Source organism: Carassius gibelio, chromosome B15, assembly GCF_023724105.1.
Source record: "Carassius gibelio isolate Cgi1373 ecotype wild population from Czech Republic chromosome B15, carGib1.2-hapl.c, whole genome shotgun sequence".
Lineage (NCBI taxonomy): Eukaryota > Metazoa > Chordata > Actinopteri > Cypriniformes > Cyprinidae > Carassius > Carassius gibelio.
This window is the reverse complement of record NC_068410.1, coordinates 22099590-22121333: the sequence shown is the minus strand read 5'-3', so window position 1 is coordinate 22121333 and position 21744 is coordinate 22099590. Positions and strand designations below refer to the sequence as shown.

Genomic DNA, 21744 nt, shown 5'->3' with positions numbered 1-21744 from the left:
TTTACATAAATTATGTTGAAGAATAATGTCAAGGTTAACAAAATATAGGTAATTCTGACCTTGCACCGAAAGATCACATCCGGTCGGGCGTTTGCACACGGCCTGGTCGCAGAAGTTTAAATATTTGAACGCATCCGAGGCTCAATTTGGATCTGAATTTCCACATACATATGTGATCGGAACTCCACGCGGCTCTCGCACTACTTCTGGCCGCAAACCTGTATTTACCGTCTTCATCTGAAAATGTATTGATTTATGACGCACGGTCTGCGCCGCTAGAGGAGGAGGAAAAAGCCGCGGTGAAAGGCTGAGCCGCTGCGGGAAGTGAAAGAGGCTTGCTGCAGTAAGAACTGAGGAGCGGGCTGGTTGAATGCCTGCTGGTGCTGCGATTCCAGCGCTCAAAGAGAGCCCGGTCTTGATCGGATCAATTGTGGTGTCAAGCGAGGCGAGCTTGAACTTTGCACGGTCTATTGGCCACGACGTGTGGCTTGGCAAGAAGAGCAGCTGTCGCGATGACGTTTGATGGTGCTCAACGGCCGTGTTTAATGATCATGGTCAGCAAAGTAGCGTGTCTGAAAAATCACCGGTATGGATCTCCTTGTTGGAAGGAAAATTTCGTCTGTGATAAGATGACGGACAGCGCAAACCGGGATGCTGAAAACCGTCAATGAACAGAGATAGGTTCTGCTGTTATTTATACCTTGTCATGAGTTGATTACTGATTGGTCTCCACTTGTGTTAATCAGGTTAATGAACTGCGACTGTTCCTCCCGAACTTTGTTATAAAACAGCATATAAAAATGCAGAAAGTTGCAAAAAGCAGAAAGTTGTAAAATGCACTTTAGATATTCTGTGTCATTAAACACAATTTAATGAATTCAACACAATTGTTGCTGGTTGCTAGTGTGTAGCACTACTATTTATTTTTTACACATTTAATTTTTTATATTTTTCAGTTTAATTTATTTTTATTTATAAAGTTCTATTTTATTTTGCATTTAACTTTTTATAGTTTTCAGTTTTATTTATTTTTATTCATAAAGTTGTATTTATTTTATTTAAATGTATATTTAAGTTTACATTTATGTTACAACAAAATTCTGCTTGATAAATGCTCTAAAACTTTTATATAAATGACTGACAGTTTTATTATGGTTCAAGTCAGTGTTCTATTAATTATTGTTAAGTTTAGAAATGTTGTGCATCGACATTTTAACATGCAAATGAAGGGGAAAACTTCAAGATCGGCCCTAAAAATCGGCAGCACATATCGGCCATCGGCTGACCTTGACCTCTAAACATCGGCATCGGTTATAGAAAAACCCATATCAGTCAATCTCTAGTTCTAATGGTGTTAATGTCGAAAGCTGTTCTGTGAAAGAGTTGGTTGGTTGGTTATTTTGCTTATGACTTGTGGCATTAGGAATGATTTACAACATCCTGTTGCCTTTCTGAGGAATTCAGCTCATGTTCCAATGCTCCCGATTGACTCTATAATTTGTCTGGTTCGGGTCTGATACACTACACTGGTGTCCTGTGGATAGCCTTTGACTGTGGACGTCTTGGATGACACCAGCCCCACTACAGACACAGGAGCGTGCTGTGAGGAGCCAAAGCCTGAGCCCTCCACTGATGGAGAGCCAGAGACCACTGGGATTGGCGAGCCATCTCCATGGACGGTTACAGAGTTGAGGATCGCCACGGATCCAGAGCCTGTAACGTAAGACCAGTTGCGAGAGCCAGCAACAGAGCTTGCCATGGTAGAGAATGCCAGAAACAGCAAGAGTGCAGAGGGAAGCTCTGCCCATTGCACCATGGCTGAGGGTGAGCACCGCTATATGGACAGTCGGGAGGATATATATGTAGACATGCTCCTTCTTCTCCTGCCTTCTTATGTACTCTCGGTCAGCCCAGAATGATCTATCTGCCTGGAACAACGTACCTGTTTGGATTTCCCACCCACCCACTGACCCACATGGTTGTCCACAGAAAATCCTCATAGGGCACCACATGGGCTAACCCACATTATAATTATATGTAATAACACTCACTTGATTTTCACTAACAATGGCAAGCTATAGGAAAGATTAAAAAATCTACATTGTGAGTGATATCGTTTCATTATAACTTATACAGATCTGTTACAGTGACTTAAGTTTTAATAGAAACTGCTTACTTTTGGGATGGTAAAACTGTTTTTAGAAAGTCTGAGAAACATTAGGAATCTGGTTTCCTAGCAGAATCAGACTGTTTTGTCAACAGTTAAATGATTTGACTACTTTTTTTTTTAAATAACATTAAGATTTAAGAGAGAGTGTTAAGAGCATGTGTGAACAATTATTAATCCTTGCAAAGTAAATTAAACCTTTGTTGTCAATGGATTTCAGTAATGCATACTATCTAATCACTACAGATACTTGCATGCAATTCTAAATTGCACCTGTAACAAAAATTATAAATCAAAAATAATTAATGCGACTTACAGTGCAAAGATATACACCAACTCAGCAGTTTGAGGGAATTGTAATGAATAATGACAACAGTCAAAGTCAGCCAAACTTAACATGCCACATAGGATTGTCTGTGTACCTTACTAACCTTATTTTGGGGACAAATTTGTACCCAGAAGGGATCTAAACCTGTCAAATCCTCCTTACTCTTCAGTCTGTACCAGCCCATCTGTGTTCCTCACTTTGAGATGCATGCTCATGCTCCCACTCCAAAGTTCTTTTTTTGAAGACAAAAAAAATGCGTCTCATAATTATGTATGTATGTAAACGGAATAATTAATCATGCATGCTTTTGTGACCCTCACCTGAGGTGATAAATATTTAGTCATTATCATGTATTTTATGGTTGTGACAGTGCATTAATGTAGCAATTGTGGTGCAAGATACATTGCATGAATAAAAACTATTCTGCAATCCAGTCAAAAACATGCAACCCAGCTCACATTTTTGTGAGTAAAACTCTGCATTAAGGCTCCAGCATGTTAAACTATGAGGATGTATGTATGTATGTCAGTGTTTTTTGTCTTGTGAGTCGCAATGGTTTTGTACGTCTTCATCACGTCTACCTGTACTTAAGCGCGCATACAGTTGTGAATTTCTGCTAGATGTTGGCAGAACCACATTTTTAGAGTTAAACTCTGTGCACGCAGAAGAGCTGCAGACTAGTGGCCTACACCATCACCGAACCCTTCTGCTGCATCTCGCCCACAGCAGAGGTGCCACAAGCAGCGTGAGAGGAAGCAGAAGAGGGGTAAGCACTGGTGGTATCCGGGCTAGGCTAATGGCTAATGCACACAAGTCAGCTATCCCCACCATCATACTGGCTAACGTACTTTGGACAATAAACTGGATTGCGGTGTTGTTGCGGTCTGCAAACACTGCTCCCCCCTGGGAGGGTATATGATTATTAAGTGCCAGCCATTCTATCAACCGAGGGAATACACAACCATTTTGCTCGTTGCTGTATACATACCTCCCAGCTCTAACAACAGCAACAGGACGAGGCACTAAATAAACTGCACCAGTACATCAGTGAGTAGCAAACAGCCCAGCCTGATGCTTTTCTTATCTTAGCTGGGGATTTCAACCACGCAGACTTAAAGAGTGTCTTCCCCCCAAAAAAAACACCAACACATTGACTTTCCAACATGGGGAAACAACACTTTGGACTTTGTTTACACCACCCAGAGAGGAGGTTACAAAGCCCATCAATTCAGCGACAGCAGAGACACTTGAAGCCTGTGGCAGGGGACTCAGACCATTATGGACTACAAGACCTCAAAGCTACCACCATCATTCCAGTCCTAAAGAAGCCGTCTCCATCCTGCTTCAATGACTACCGTCCAGTTGCACTTGCCCCTATTCTTATTAAGTGCTTTGAGCGGCTAGTCATGCACAATATCAAGTCTGCCCTCCCTCCAACCTGGACCTCTTCCAGTTTGCATATCGGTCCAACCACTAGACCGATGAAGCCATTGCCACTGCTGTCCACTCATCACATCTAGAGAAAAAAGATATACCATATTTTCCGGACTATAATTCACACTATTTTCATAGTTTGGCTGGTCCTGCGACTTATAGTCAGGTGTGACTTATTTATCAAAATTAATTTGACATGAACCGAGAGAAATTAACCAAGAGAAAACATTACCGTCTACAGCCGCGAGAGGGCGCTCTATGCTGCTCAGTTCTCCTGTAGTCTACACTGAAGACATAGAGCGCCCTCTCGTGGCTGGAGACGGTAATGCTTTCTCTTGGTTCTTGGTTCTAAATAAATGCGATTTATAGTCCAGTGCTACTTATATATGTTTTTTTCCTCGTAATGACGTATTTTTGGACTGATGCGACTTATACTCGGGTGCGACTTATAGTCAAAAAAATACGGTATGTCAGAATGCTGTTCATAGACTTCAGTTCAGCATTCAACACAATCATTCACAAACTGGTCCAGCTGGGGCTCAACACTTCGCAGTGCAACTGGCTGTTAGACTTTATAACTGGAAGACCTCAGGCAGTACGGGTCACAGTAACATATCCAGCACTATCACACTGAACACTGAGGCCTCCCAAGGATGTATGCTGAGCCCCCTCCTCTTCACTCTGCTGACCCATGACTGCTCACCATCACACAACTCTAACCTGCTGGGGGCAGCCATGGCCTAATGGTTAGAGAGTTGGACTTGTAATTCGAAGGTTGCACGTTTGAGTCTTGGTGCAAGCAGAAGTTGGAGGGTGGGGTTTAATGAACAGCACTCTCTTCCACCCTCAATACTCATGGCTAAAGGGTCCCTTGAGCAAGGCTCTAACCCCCCCCCCAGTTGCTCCCTGGGTGTTGGATATATAGCTGCCCACTGCTCCAGGTGTGTTTTCACTTCTCACTGCTATGTGTGTGCAATTGGATGGAATTCCGAGTATGGGTTGCCATACTTGGTAAATGTCATGACTTTCACTTTCACCTCTTTATTAAGTTTGCAGATGACACAACTGTTGTGGGTCTCATTAGCAATGTGTCCTGCCGCAAGTCACTTCAACGCATAGTGAGAGCAGCTGAAAAGAGCGTTGATGTCTCTCTCCCCTTCCTCCAGGACATTTATGGAATCCGCCTCACCCATAAAGCCCTCTTTATATAAATAACTGCTCTCTTAGCTTTTTGTCACTTTAAATCAGTCTGAACAAGTTCTTTTGCACTACAATCATTTTATCTGCACTGTTTGTTTACTTCACTGGCGTGCCTTGTGCTGCTTTATTTAACTGTATTTTTTTTTAACAGGCCTTATTTGTGTAGTTGTATTTTATATTTTAACTGTATCCATCTGTATTTTTATGCTCTACTGTTAATGTCATCTGTATGCACCAAGGGTCTGAGAGTAAAACAGTTTCAATTCTCTGTATGTATGTGCTGTACATATGGAAGTATTGACAATAAAGCAGACTTGACTCATGGTAGTTTTGATAGTCAGTAATCATGTATGAATTCATAGGAAATTGTGTTCTCATTAAAGAGTTACAGTTTTGGCATTTCACTTCGCTATTCTGCAAATATAGAACTGCATCCATGTGTTTCTATTTATTTTCTTAATTATTAGTTTTTCTTTGTTTTTGTCTTTTGAAGCAAATAGTACCTTTAAATCTAACCATATGTGCACAGGGCAATAACATTGTCAGGTTTACAGAGCACATGACTATGACACCCATTTTACTTCTCTGTCTGAAGCCAAGTTTATTTATTTTGTTCGTTCTGTCTTTTTTTCTTTCTTACTTTATTTATTTATTTATTTATTGTGAATTGGAATGTGTGCAAAGGACTGGAGGATGCAAAAGATGCAGTTAAACTCATCATAAAGAATGCTACAAAATAAAAGCTGCCTTCCAACGATCATTCAAAAGTTGGTCCACTTGATGACTTGGTGGCTAAGATATACAGTATTTTATCATTATGTTTGAGAATGACCCAAAATGTGTAGTGAGAACAAATCATATATTTGTTCATGACTTTTATAACACATACTATAGAAATAGGATGATATTCCGCTTTCAGTTTGTTCAGTCTTTATACAGCCGAAGGATGCCAATTTCCCCAAGCTGAAGGTTTTTTTTGTTTTATCTTTCACAACCAAATGTTGTTGTTTGTTTTTTGTTTTTTTGTTGTTGTTGTTTTTTTTCTTGTCACAGTTTTCTTTGACTGCTCACTGTGCTTTCAGACATTGAGGCAGAATTTTCTAAAAAAAAGAAAAGAAGGTGGTTTGAAACAACATAGATTGTTCAAAGCACTATATTTTTAAGAATGAACATTGATGCTATTTAAACACATATTAAAATTAAAAGTCAATTGTGTTTTTTTAAAGTGATTTTTGATCCAAAACCCTGGCTCAGTCAGCACAAAAGATGTTGAAATAATGCACAATTGACATGACTTTTAGACTATTTTAAACTTCTCCTTGTGTCTGCATAGCATGATAGGAAACAAAAAGCAGAAGGGGGAAAGCGAAACTCATTTCCTTTCAGAAAGGCCCTAAAATTAAGCTTGTTTCCTAAAACCATGAAGCAATGACTTATTTAGTGTAAAACTCATCACATTTTATCCTGGCGTCGTTGAGGTAGGTGTTACATTTTGCATATTACAATGACACTTTAGTAAAGCAACTTTCAAAACAAGAAACACTATTAAGAGTAATTATACCTTTATTAAAGATGAATACACTTATTTAACTCTTTTACTCTTCACTTCTCTAGACGCCATTTAACATATTTTCAGTATAATTACTGGTTAAGTAAAATGTTTAATGTTGTACTTTACATATATTAAATAATTCAAATACCATGATGGTTTTGTAATATTGCATGACCTAAAAATGAAAAGTATTATTGATATTGCATTTGAAATGTGAGTATAAAGTCTTTAAGAAAGTAACATTCTTGTAAAATCACATAAAAAAACGATGACCTCTACCATAAACACTATCTAATGGAAAAACAATGCAAACCAAGGGAAAGAGCCTTTAAGCTTTTTCTCTCCCATAGAAAGTTATATAGTAATCAGACTTGATTTTCTTTGTTATAGATCTGACATAGTAAAACATTTTCAGCGTGCTTTAGGAGTAAGGTGCCATGATTTTGATGCACAATTCAACAATAACTCCTTTATATTATACACTTGAGTCAAGTATGTATAAAAAAAATCAGCTGATATTTCCTAAGGTTCTGCTCTTCTAAACATAGCCAATGTCTGTTTTCTGTGACAGAAGTTGCATACACTATCTATGGAGCTCACAACATCGCTGTCACTCGTCACTGACTCCAACCAGACCGCCAAGAATGAGTCATTTGTGGACTGTTCACGTGAGAGCGCTCTGAAGACAACCGTGTTCCCTCTTCTCTACACCATCCTCTTCATCCTGGGCTTGTCACTGAACGGCCTGGCAGCATGGGTGTTCCTCCGAATCCCCAGTAAATCTCACTTCATCATCTATCTGAAGAACATCGTGGTGGCCGACATTATCATGACCCTCACCTTCCCCTTCAAGATCCTCGCCGGTGCGAACTTAGCATCAGTCGGTGAGCGTGTGTTCGTCTGTCGAGTGTCATCTGTGCTCTTCTACCTCACCATGTACATCAGCATCCTCTTCTTTGGCTTGATCAGCATCGATCGCTGCAGAAAGACCATTCGGCCCTTTGTGGGCACCAACCCTAGACGCCTGCTGTACAGAAAGCTCCTCTCGGGCTTCATATGGATGTCGCTCTTGGCTCTTTCTCTGCCTAACGTAATCCTGACGAGCCGGCCCAGCACTTCAAGCCACTTTAAATGCAGTGACCTCAAGACAGAGATGGGACTGAAGTGGCATGAGCTGGTCAACCATGTGTGCCAGGTGATCTTTTGGGGAAACCTTGTAACTGTGATAGTATGCTACACGCTCATCTCAAGAGAGCTCTACAAGTCTTACGCCCGCACACGAGCTCAACACCAGGGAAGGCCAGGAACGAATGCCCCTCAGAAGAAGAACATTCAAGCCAACGTGTTCCTGGTGTTGGTGGTCTTCTTTGTTTGCTTCGTTCCCTTCCACTTCGCCCGAGTGCCGTACACCATCAGCCAGACCCGAGTACGCATGTTCGGTTGCCAGCAGAAGCTTCTTTTCTTCCAGCTGAAGGAGACCACGCTGTGGCTTTCCTCTCTTAACTCTGTGCTGGATCCTCTCATCTACTTCTTCCTCTGTAAATCATTCAGGAGCTCATTGTTTAACACCATGCGCCTGTCTCCGGGCCGCTGCAGGGTGCTCAGGGAGCTCGGGACAGACTCGGCCAGCACTTCTCAGACATGAAGGACACATAGCCTTTCAGTGCTGCTGTAAACACTCTCATCAATGTGAAAATGATAGGGTTCTCCTAAACTGATAATCTTACTGACATCAATATTCTTCTTTGTTTAAACATATTTTTGTGCTCCGAGCTGGGCAGTAACTGATCACATGTAATCTTGATTAATCAGGGCTGTATTTCCCAAAAGCACCGTAACCTTAAGTACACTGTAGACCCACTGAAACCAATGGAGCTATGATCAATGATGCTTTTTGGAAATGCAGCCTAGATTCCAAAAATCGAGTAGGGCCTACTTGTAACTATATTAAATTACATTTTATAAAACTCATAATCAGATTACAGTTACTTTTTATGGATTACATGATTACATATTATTTACACAGTAGCTATAAATTTATTGACTGACTCAAATTCCTCTTTTTCACCTTTTAATGTTCCTCTCTAAAATAGTCCACTGTTTATACACACTTCCAGGTTTGTGGATGCTCACACAGAGATCAGTCAGAAATCATGTGGCTACACTGCATTTGATCACTGGACATACACAAATCATTTCAGGTTAGGAAGTGTTTTTTATAACTACCGATATATACATAATTTTTTATTGAATTATCACTCAGTAGGTTATTTAACCAAGTATTTCTATAGCTTTGGGAGGCTTTTGTCTTTCAAACAAATTAAAATGCACAAATTCCAAAAAACTGTCATCTGATCCTTTTTCACCTAATACATTTTCTCGTAACACGATATTGTAATAAAAATATTTTAATAATTACATATCACATTTGCATGTTCATGGTTCTCTGACACAGGTTATGGTCACATGATATGCGGGTAAACTAATTTTAGTAAGTGTTTTATTTTGATCGATTTTATAATGGCTTATTTTAAGTCAACAATTATATGATTTAATTAACTTTTAACTTTTCATTAAACTTACAAACCCCAGTTTGGGAAACATTGATGTAACATATTTTTAAATGCACTTAAACATTTTAAAAATAATGAATAAACTTTTTATATCAACATGTTTATATCAACATGAATATTCTATCTAAATCAATGTGAAAAATGAAATAGGTCACAAGTGTTAAAAATAGTCTGATTATATTGACCTAAAGTGCAATTTTTGTCATGTAATTTGGAATCAGTAATGGATTACTATTAAGTAATTAAGTAATTTACCCAGTTCGGATCATGCTGTAACAGCTACACTGGTGAATCAAATGTTTTATTTTTATGCTTTTCTCTCTTATTCAAGTGTATCTTGGAAACTTCAGTGTTACCTCAGTGTTAGTCATTGGGGTAACACTTTATTCAGTTTATTCAGTCGTTGCAACTAACTTTTAACTAATTTTGCAACTACATGTCAACTAGCAGTCATTAGAACCGTTGCATGGGCTGTGTTAAGTGTGAGACTACAGGGCCTTGTGTAATTTGGTGAAGGGATTGTGAATTGACAAAAGCCCAGGATTTAAAGGGATTTCAGAGAACAAATTAAAAATTGAAAAATTGTACTGTAATGCAGTTAAACTATTTGCAAATAATGTTTTTATATAATATAATTTCATAAAAAAAAAAAATAATAATTTCAATTCAATTTCAAAATATGTAAAAATTAACTCTTAATCATATGTTGAAAACGGCTCTGTTAATGTGTTTTGTGTCGTCACATTAAAACTGATAACATGGATCAGAATGACATATTTTCAAATTAAAAATCAAATTTGCAACTTTTGACAAGAGAAGTCTCTGGATGACTGTCAGTCATTTAGCATTTGACAGAGTATATTAAATTGTTTAGGTGGCCTACCATATAAAATTAAATAATCTGTAAAATCGCTTTATTCATAATTCACTATAAACATGCTTTCTGCTCACTGATCTCCCTCTCTCATATACATAGTAATTAGATATACTAAATTATATCACCTATATTGTAGATTGTTTCCGCCCTTTCCAACGTCACTCTTTAATTACATCATCTTCATTTCTATAGCATTTTATACAATACAGATTGATTTAAATCCTCTTTACAGAGATACACATCGATAATGAAACAATCTCATCTATGTAGATAGTTTAGATTCTGCTGTGAAGTAGCTCTAAAAGACAACAGAGATGTTGTTAAGCTTAAGTTAGTCAGTGTTGACTCAACATTTCTACACCAGAGCAAATACACACAAAACACATATCAGAATCAAAATACACAATGTATTCACCAAATGGGTTTTCACTAAATGATTTTATGGAAGAAATATATTGAATCATACTGTACATACAGGCCTTCAAACACAAATAAACATCATTTGTTTATTCAACAAGAACTATAAAATGTGGAGACAGGTATCTCTGAGCCTTAAAGCTGTGAAGACTTTGCGCTTTTGAAATTTTGGCCACTACAATGGCTTTATGTGTCATGGTTGGTAAACCGTGGCCTCAGGTTTTGCACTATGTGGGTGGAGTGAGTGTGTGTCTTGTGTTTGTCAGAGCGTTGTATGCAGTCCCAAGTGTTACTTCCTGATTCTCTCGTTCCTGTTTCATGTTCTTCTTGTCACTGGATTGTCTTGTCACGGAACCCCATCCACCCCTCAACTTCCACGGCTTCACCACTCACCTTCACAGCTCTCCCACCACAGTTCCTATGTCACGCTCTCCTGCTGCCTACTCACCATCATGCCCTGGATCACCAGTGAGCATTTTCACTTCCTGGACCTGCAACAGTCACCCAGCCTCCTGTCTCTGTGTTATTTGTTTGTCTGACTGTTTAATAAATTCTTATTACTCACACTTGCTTCCTCACCTCCTTCCATCCATTACATTATGTCTTAGAGATCCTTTTAACCCTTTGACATTTGCATATAAATTACAGATCTGGCCCCATGGTATATGCACGTGTTGTTTGTATGTTTGTAAAAATGGCCTATTATATCAAAGACAATTTACTTTATTCCTCAAACAGTTATGTACACTATGTGATTGTGAAATACATCATACTATTTGTACCATATTTTGGTTAAAACTGTACCAATCCTTCAGGCCAGCAATACACATTCAAATGGGCCATAAACGAAGACAAAGAAAATTTCTCCCACTCAAAAATCCATGAAATCAAAAGTCCCTCTCCAGACTAATCTTGGCTCAGAAACCATTTCTTTTAAGGAAGACACTATCCAAGACTCCTCAAAATTCTCCATTGAGTTTTTATCTTCAAAATAACTTTGTAGAACTACTGTGAACTTTCCTTTCTTCAGAAGAACCAGAGGAAAATATCCAGGTTATTTCTAATTGAACTTACCAAGATCCTCCATTATCTACCGCATCAGGACTCTTGTTCAGGAACAAAGCCAATGCAAGTAACCGTTTACATCTATTTCGATGTGCATTTAAGTTTGAGCCCCTTGAAAGGTGATTTTTAATTCTTTGATGTTTCTCATTAGGTTGCGATTAATGGATTATTTTGTTTTTCTCTCTCTTTCCTTACTTTTCTTCATTCTGTATATACTGTATATATACATATATGTGTTTTGCTTAGTTTAGTTACATGTTAGCTATAGTTTCCTTTATTAAATTCCTTTACAATTAATTGTCTCTGTGTGCTGACACAATTCGAAGTGAATGCATGTTTGTTATCTTGCTACTGCTAGTACTGCATAAGTAGAACAGTTATTCTTCCTTGGCCAGGAAAATAATCTCTTGTAGAATTGATCAATGCTTATATTGTCTGCTCGGTGCGGACAGATCAAATAATTGTAATATCAATTGTGTTACAGATAATTCTAAGATCAAATGAACTTTTCTCTCTAATTAATTTCTCTTAATAAACTCCTAATTTGATGCCTATTAGTTTAAGCTCTGTTGAGCCAGATACAGGTCCAAAATCATGTTAAAAATGTTTATGCTACTGTCAGGGATCGGGCAGAGCTGGCTCCTGCCAATCAACCACGATTCACGTCACCGGAGTACTAACCAGCCACACCTGCCACGCATCACACAATCCATAGTATAAACCACAGTATAAAAGCACTCACCTGCACCACAGATCCCCGTCAAGTCTCCAACAGGAACAGTCTTTTCACACTCGTCTCCTGAAGCCCTCCTTGCCTGATGTAACGTATACTCGCATTTTGGTTTTACTCTAACCTGTGTCTTTGCTCTGCTGCCCTCAGGACCGCTGATCATCAACTCTGCTCCGGTGATTCTATGGTTGCTGATATCTCCTAGGATTCACCGGTGATCGATACTGTCTTCAGCATCTAGGATTGAGAGAATGGCAGTGAACGATCTGCACTGTCGCTTTGACGTTAAAAGGAACTTAGCGGACTTGTGATCATTCGAGCACATATATTTTCAGTGAAGATTCTACGATCACTTGGAAGCACGGATTCACCGCACTTGTATATATTTCACTTAATAAATCTCAGTACTGAATTCACCTTATGTCTGAGTCCTGAGTTTATCGTGACAGCTACATTCACACGGTAATAGCCCATATATTGGTTCATTTGAAAGTCTCTCTAGAAAATTAAGCTTTTGTTTTCTAAGATTGTGTATTTTATATATTTTTCACAAAAGTCATATTTCACAAGAAAGTTCTAATTCTCAGGAATTTGACTATGTAAATTATTACATTGTGTGACAATCACAGATCGAATGATCTTCAATAGAATCACAATGTGGAATTTGTTACCTCAGCAAACTTTCGTATGGGTCACATTAATACTTGTACTTCTGCTTCAGTCAACTGCAAAGAGCCACAGATACTCTATATTATCTTTTAAGATTATGATCTCTTCTATTAAATGAGACCATTTTCAATTTTCTGTGTGCTTCCATCGGTGAGATATTTAGGCTGCATCCAAAAACACTAAAATGCTGCCTTTGGATGCAGCATTCCAAGGCAGTAAGGCACAAATGCATGTTCAAATCCAAATTCTGCTTTACTTCCTGTCTCCGGAGGCACCTTCTTCTGATCAAATTTTGAAGGCAGCATAGATGTGTCCTTCGCTGCCTTTGCTATCCCACAAACATGTGCGTTCCATTCCATTATGGTTGAGCTAAAAAAAATAATTTGGCATTAATACTTGTTTTATAAGTAGTAATAAGCAGCCAATATACAAAAAATATGCATGCTAATAAGCAATTAGTTAATAGTCAGAATTGGTCTCTGAACTGATTTCTTACCAATTTTTCTCATTAATAATTCTACAACTGAAGAATTCCTTCTCTTATGAAGCTGCAGAAATTCCATTCCCATTCTTTTGCTTGAAATCCTTATGCATGTATGTTTAAGAAACCTTTAGTTTAGCACACAATGTACATTTACTACATTTTTCCACCAGAACTGAGTGCAAAAATTATTTTCAATATTTTTTTTTTTTTTTTTGCACCATGCAGGGTTAAAAATAATTTAGCAAAACTGGCTAGAAATTAGTTATGTTTTATTAGTAAAATCTGATATTTGTGCACATCTACCAGTTGTACATTTATACCACGTATATGCAGCAATGTTCAAATAGTACATAATAGTAGCAGAAAGTAAGTTCAATCTAGACAGTGTTTTTCAGTATGTCAGCCAAAACAGAATAACAAAACAATGCTGAGTCTTGGTAAAGGCATCCTGTAGTGAATCGATGCCTTTTTGTAAGAAAATATTTATATTTAAAACTTCATAAATGGCAATATGTAGCTTCCACTTACTGTCGTATGTAAGTTCACAATAGAATGCTGTTCCAGCAGATGATGTAGGACACTTTTGATGATGGATGAACTTTATTTTACTTCTTTTGGACAACTCAAAAAAATAACACTGCCATTATAAAGCATGGAAGAGACAATTTTCTTAATATAACCCTTATCGGATCCGTCTAAAAGAAAAAATAATATACACCTAGAATGAATCGAGGGAGAGTAAATCATGAGGTAATTTTCAGTTTTGGGTGAACTATCCCTTTAACATAAATTGAGCAACTGTAAAGCAACATCTGCGGCTTTTACATAGATTTTGCCTCAAAACAAATCAGTTGCATGTCCCTACAACACATAATGGCATTTAATTTTTTAATGATTCAACATATCTGAATGAAACAGGCCAGTCAATGATCCATTAAAAAAGAGGCCATCATTTAATTCATGAATGAATCAGCTGGTTTGAACAAATCAGGTGAATTAATGATTCAGTGACTCACTTACAAAGAACTGACAGAGACTACTGGCAGTTTTAGTTCCCTTTCAGTCAATCATGTTTTTGCATTTTTGTCATGATAGGACAGTTAAGATATGACAGGAAGTGAGTGAGAGAGATAGGGGGACGGGATCGGGAAAGGATCGGAGGTGGAATTTAAACTCAAGACACCCAAAGTGCAACAGTACCATATATCTGCACTCTGCTCACAATGCTATCGGCGCCAACTCAGTAAAAAATCTCTTGGTGTGTGTGTACAGGTGCATCTCAATGAATTAGAATGTCATGGAAAGGTTAATTTATTTAAATAATGCAACTCAAATTGTGAAACTTGTGTATTAAATAAATTCAGTGCACACAGACTGAAGTAGTTTAAGTCTTTGGTTCTTTAAGCTTTTGGCTTTCAGCTTTTGACTTTTAGTCATAGCTTTCAGTCATGCTTTTAGCCATTACTTTTTGTGTTCTCTGAGCGCCATTCCAGCGTTCAAAAATGATCCTGCACGCCTGCTGCTACTTTGCCACGATGAGAAGAAATGCCACCTATTTTCATCAAACTTTACTTCTGTTCTTTTGCTTTCATTTCTTTTCTATTAAGAGTTTCATGTACTGAATTAAGTTTTGCCTAACGCCGTGTCTCAGAGTCTGACCTCGAGTGCCCATCTAAAACTACAGCCAGCCCACAACTTTGCATCTTCAGCCATCGCCCAACTACTGGCTTCCAAAGACACCACTTCAGCGGCTATTGTACTTCAATAGTACAGTACTCAACAGAACTCAATTTAAGGCTTAATTAAGTGATTGACAGCTGATCAGGTCTATGCAGTTGCATATATTGTTTTAAACTTGGGATTTCACATTTTCATTATTTTAAACTCATTCCTTCCTCACTTTCTCCCTGCCACTTGTTTGAATGTGTGTTCATGTGTTAAATTAGTTTATATATCTTAGATTTATCCAGTAAAGCTTTACATATTATATTTACGTTTATGAATTTAGCAGAAGCTTTTATCCAAAGTGACTTACTGTGCATTCATGCTATACATTTGTTTTACCAGTATGCGTGTCCCCTGGGAATAGAATGTATGTATGTATGTACAGTATGTATGTATATTAATATATATTAAATCTACTTAATATGTTAGAAGTGCAACAAATGCTTATGGTAAAGAGGTATTTTATTTGATTCCTGGGCAAATATGCACAGAAATGGTATTTCAATAAACTTTATTTAACCTGTTAGCCAGCACCCCCCATTATGGAACTCACAGTTGAAAGTGCCCTACCTAACTAAAAATTGTAACAGTTCCTTACTTCAGTGTGTTACACACATAATGTGTAAAAATACATGGAATCAGTCCTGGAGCAATCTAGAAAAGTAATGGTCTGAAAGTCAGATCCCTTATGAGTTTCTATTTCAAATCTGAAGATGATTCCATGAAAAATGAGATTCCTGGAACCATTTTTGCCTATTTCAACCCCCCCCCCCCCCCACAATTTACTAACTGTATCTTCATTAAACATACCACTGCATATATATTTTTTTCAATTATAAAACAATAGACAGAAACGTAGACATAATATTTTACTGATGTATTTGAGCACTAGAAAAATACAGTAAGAATAATTTGAGTAATAAAAATAAATACATAAGATAAAAAAGAGTTTTGTATGCCAATTACAGAACATCCTGAGGTTGCTAGAAATGCAGCATTTACAATGAATTACAATGAAAATTTGTGCTGATGTGCTGATGGCCAGTTATAGAGATGGTAATCAAATAAATCCCATAAGGTTAATAAATCACATACCTGTACTATTCATATAGATGGCATTCACATTGATAGCCATGATTACACAGTAATAGTGAGCTGATTTGCACTCAAACAGATGGTAATCATGCAGATACAGGTACATTCAACATATACAAAAAATGTTGAAAATTAAAAAAAGAAAAAACAATAAAAGATTGCTAAGTTCCACCTCCATCAGATAACAAGCAAGAAAATAGCATAGCAACAACAAAGGGCTTCAGGAAAGATCCAGATTTAAATTAAAAAGGCATTATCACTGAAAGGAAGAAAGATAATTAACCTACAAACTAAAAACTTTTATTTATTTATTTGCATTTGTTTCTTATTTGGGGGGGGGGGGGGGTTCCTATCCCATCCCTTTACAGGTTCTGAATATATAAATGGGAACAACCTTCCACTAAACACATTCATTGAATATGAATTGAAATATTACAACTAGTTTCAAGCTACACATATTACAGATTTGTAGTTCAACAAGCTTGAAAATTAGATTAGATTAGATTAGATTCAACTTTATTGTCATTATGCAGAGTACAAGTACAGAGCTAATGAAATGCAGTTAGCATCTAACCAGAAGTGCAAGAATATAGTGTTTTATATACATAAAAGTGCAGAGTAAGTAAAGCTATGATATACAGAATGTACAGTGGAGTTGCTATATACAGTATTGAGCAGAGTATATACAGATTATAAATATGAATGCAATGTAGATATTGTATGTACATTATGAACAGAGCAATGAAGGATTATATATACATTATGAATAGCAGGAACGTGAGAACAGTGGTAATAAATACAGTTGAATGAGTGTGCAAAGTATTGTTGAACAATCTATTATATGCAAAATAACAGTAGTGCAATGATTTTTTGTAGAAATAGTCTACTGTGCTTGTACAGTAACCACTTAGACAGTTTATAGTGAAATGGATTTAACCATGTGCAGTCTGTGCAAAATATGAGTAGTGCAATACATGTATGTAAAGTACTGTGACCAGTGCAGTAAAAGAGCAGGTGCAGGTTAGATAGGTGGTGCGGCATTCAGAAGTGTCACAGCCTCAGGAAAGAAGCTCTTCCTGAGCCTACTTGTTCGAGAGCGTAGGCTTCTGTAACGCCTGCCGGATGGAAGGAGGGTGAAAAGTCCATGGTTAGGGTGAGAGGCATCCTTGATGATGTTTCTTGCCCTGCCCAGACAGCGCCTGTGATAAATGTTCTCGATGGATGTTAACTGGGTGCCGGTGATCCGTTGAGCAGTTTTCACCACCCGCTGGAGTGCTTTGCGGTCAGATGCGGAGCAATTGCTGTACCACACTGAGATGCAGTTTGTAAGTATGCTCTCAATGGTACAGCGGTAGAATTCAGCAAGGATCCTGGGACTGAGGTGAACTTTTTTAAGGCTCCGTAAGAAATAAAGGCGCTGCTGAGCCTTTTTGACCAGGGTGGAGGTGTTTAGGGACCAGGTGAGGTCATCTGAGATGTTGATGCCAAGGAACTTGAAACTTGACACACGCTCCACTACAGCTCCGTTGATGTAGATGGGTGTGTGTGCATGATTCCTAGTCCGCCTGAAGTCCACAATGATCTCCTTTGTCTTCTGGGTGTTTAGTTCCAGGTTGTTGGTGGCACACCACACAGCCAGGTGCTGCACCTCATCCCTGTAGGCTGACTCGTCGTCATCCTTGATCAGACCTACCACCGTGGTGTCATCTGCAAATTTGACTATGGTGTTGGAGCCATAAACAGGAACGCAGTCATGAGTGAATAGGGAGTACAGGAGAGGGCTCAGTACGCAGCCTTGTGGCACTCCAGTGTTCAGGGTGATGATGGAGGAGGAGAGGTTATCTAACTTAACAGACTGAGGTCTGTTAGTCAGAAAATCTAGAATCCAGTTGCAGATGGGTGTGCTGATTCCAAGATGGCTGAGCTTGGAGATCAGCTTGGAGGGGATTACTGTATTAAATGCAGAACTGAAATCTATGAACAGCAATCTCACATGTGTGTTCTGACTGTCCAGGTGGGTGAGGGCAGAGTGAAGTGCCGTTGAGATGGCGTCCTCAGTTGACCTATTGTTGCGATAGGCAAATTGGAATGGGTCTAATGTAGCAGGGAGACAGGCTTTTAAGTGGGATGCGACCAGTTTCTCAAAGCACTTGGCAATGATGGGGGTGAGTGCAACAGGACGGAAGTCGTTAGGGACCGATGCAGTGGAGTGCTTCGGTACCGGCACGATGGTGGAGGTTTTGAAGCAAGTGGGGACAGTTGCTTGGGCCAGGGACAGATTGAAAATGTCCGTGAAGACCTCAGCCAGCTGCTCTGCACAGGCTTTAAGCACACGACCAGGTATTCCGTCAGGGCCAGCTGCTTTCCGTCCATTCACTTTACGCAAAGTGGAGTAAACATCTGATGTGGAGAGTGTGAGAGGCAGTTCACTGGGTTGATGCTCAGTTTTGAGTGAGATCTCCTTATTATTTTTATCAAAACGAGCATAAAAGTGATTGAGCTCGTCTGGGAGGGAGGCAGAGCTGGAGGGGGGCACAGAGTTAGGTAGTTTGTAATCTGTGATAGATTGTATGCCTTGCCACATACGCCGGGGGTCTGAAGAATTGAAGTGTTCTTCAATCCTCTGTTTATGTTTGAGTTTGGCCTGGCAGATACCCTTCCTCAGGTTGGCTCTGGCTGAGCTGTAAGCCTCCTGGTCACCAGACTTGAAGGCTGCATCTCTTGCTCTGAGCAGAAGGCGAACCTCTCTGTTCATCCAGGGCTTCTGATTAGGGAAAATTTTTATTTTTTTGTGTGTGGTCACTCTACTCACACATGTGTTGATGTGCTCCAGAACAGAGTTGGTGTAATTGTCAATGTTGATCCGGGAGTTTGTGGTGGCCTGGGCAGCAAACTCACTCCAGTCTGTGTGCTGGAACTGATGTTGAAGAGTGGAGTCTGCACCTTCCAGCCAGATTTTAACAGTCCTTATTGTAGGTTTCACACTTTTGATAACCGGGGTATACTTGGGGAGCAGGAACAAAGAGAGGTGGTCAGACTGACCCAGATGGGGGAGGGGTGTGACTTTGTAGGCATCAGTCACATTAGTATAAACATGGTCCAGTGTTTTATGTCCCCTTGTAGTGCAGGAGACATTTTGGTGAAATTTGGGGAGAACAGATCTTAAAGTGCAGTGATTGAAGTCCCCAGCAACAATAAAGGCACCATCCGGGTGCAGGGTTTGTAGTTTGCTAATAGCAGCACAGAGTTCTTTCATAGCCACGTTAGCATTAGCGTCCGGAGGTACATAAACTGCAGCTGCAACAATGCAAGTAAACTCACGTGGTAGATAGAATGGCCTGCACTTGATAATCAGGAACTCCAGATCAGCAGAGCAGTGGGTATCAACAATGACAGAGTCTTTACACCATGATTTGTTAACATAAATGCAAACTCCACCACCTTTGTTTTTACCAGAGGTTGCTGCTACTCTGTCAGCCCTGAAGAAAGAGCGTCCATCCAAATGCACCACGCTGCTTGGGACATTGTTGCAGAGCCATGTTTCAGTGAAAAACATAACATTACAGTCCATAAGCCATTTTTGTGTAAGGGTCCAGATCTTTAGTTCGTCCATCTTGTTCATCAGAGACCGTACATTGGCAAGGAAGATGCTGGGCAGAGCTGGTCGATGTGGGTTTAGCCTTAGCTTAGCACGCAGCCCACCACGCTTTCCCCGTCTTTGTTTACGGTCTCGACGCCGACGCCGAGAACTTCCGGTCGGTACGAGTGATCCGCTTGTCCGCGGTGATCTCAGTAGCTCCGGCGGGAGTTCGCTGAAGTCAAAAGGATGATCTAAAACTATGTTGGAACACTGTTTGTTGATGTCCAAAAGTGACTGTTTAGTATAGATGTAGTTCGCATAACTGAATCGCGCGAACACGAATGAAATAACCAGGTAGATTAACACTAATTTCCGAAATCTGGTAAGACGCTGAGCCTCGCGATGTGGTCGCGCCGCCATCTTGATCACTTATGATTAGTGGGCTGACACTGAGATAGAGCAACACCCTACAAATCTGTACCTTTACGGGCATACATATTTCCAGAGTGAACATAAATCCTTTTTATACTCAATTTAAAGCATATACCAAAAATAAAAATAAAATTAGTTCATATATTGGTTCCAAGTGATAAAATACATATACAGTAAAAGGATGGTTAAGAATTGTAACAAACACAATAGACACACGAAGCAGTTACCCAACGATTAATATCTCCTGTACAGCAACGATTGTTTATTCCAAACAAATTACCAAATCAGTACATTAATTTAAAATTAATTCTCAAGTCCTCCATTTACACTACTGTACCAGGCCTCTCAGTGTTCTGTAAGTACACTGATTCTGTGGCCTGTGTAGGGTTATCATTCATAAAATGCAGTCTACCACAAGGTGTCTTATAGAGGAGACTGACAAGATGTTTCCTATATTTCTCTTGCACAAACACAAAGAGAATGGGATTGATGCAGGTGTGTGAGTTGGTCAAAGCTTCTGTGATCTGCAGACTTAGATTGATTGCTTTACTCAAGTCACAGGAATTAGATATGATTTCTTTCATCTCTAAGACTTTCACAAAAGCAGCAATGTTATATGGAGCATAACAGCAGAAGAACACCACCAACACAATGATGACATAGCACATGTTTTGCTTTCTGGAAGAACGGGCTGTCAGGGGTCTCTTCAAAATCAATGAGTAAAAAAATCCAATTATGAAAAGAGGGATAACTAAACCTATGAGATTCATTTTAAAGATACTAAAAATATTCAAAGAAAAGTACAAATTTTGATCACCTGTTGGATTAAACAAACCACAAACGATTTGTTGATTGAAATTGTTGGTTTTGAAGTGCATCACCTCAGGAAAAGATGCAGAAACAGCAATAATCCATATGACTACACTGGCTAAGATTCCATATGTCCTTGCAAGCACATCATGAACTATAGCAATGTATTGATTAATACTCATCAGTACAGTGAAGAATATCACACTGTAAAATCCAATGTAGTAGACACTGAGGACCGCAGTGCACATTACATCTCCAAAGATCCACTGGTCTCTAATATAGTGTGCAAGAAAGGGGAAAGAGGACAGCAGGAGCAGGTCAGCTAAAGCCAGGTTCAGGAGACAGATGTCAGTCATGCTTCTCAGCTTCGCAGCCATGCAGACAACCCAGACCACCAGCATGTTAGCCAGAAAGCCCACCACAAAATAAAGGGAGTATAAAGTGGGAAGAATTCTAGCTCCATGATCTCCATAAACACAGATGACTGCTGGATCATAATCATAGTAGTCATAATATTTAGATGTTGTAACAGTATCTGGCTCATCATCCACTGCCCCATTTGTGCTATAATTTGAATAGAAAAAGAATGTGTAAGGAAAACAGAAA

The 21744-nt window shown here is 39.0% G+C and overlaps 2 protein-coding genes across 3 annotated transcripts in view; one reads left to right on the top strand and one right to left on the bottom strand.

Annotated features, from left to right (window-relative positions):
- The first annotated feature begins 6514 nt into the window (after window positions 1-6514).
- On the top strand, window positions 6515-11114 carry LOC127972336 (P2Y purinoceptor 12). Its single transcript, XM_052575775.1, has 2 exons — window positions 6515-6607; window positions 7253-11114. The coding sequence occupies exon 2, from the start codon at window positions 7271-7273 to the stop codon at window positions 8324-8326; it is 1056 nt and encodes a 351-aa protein (XP_052431735.1). The 5' UTR covers window positions 6515-6607; window positions 7253-7270; the 3' UTR covers window positions 8327-11114.
- Window positions 11115-20636: 9522 nt separating this feature from the next.
- Window positions 20637-21744, bottom strand: part of LOC127972335 (C-C chemokine receptor type 5) — a 30597-nt gene continuing 29489 nt past the window's right edge. For both annotated transcript variants that reach the window (XM_052575773.1, XM_052575774.1), the window contains exon 3: window positions 20637-21702. In XM_052575773.1, the coding sequence (XP_052431733.1) occupies window positions 20652-21702 (1051 nt within the window). In that variant the 3' untranslated portion in view covers window positions 20637-20651. The remainder of the gene's footprint in view (window positions 21703-21744) is intronic.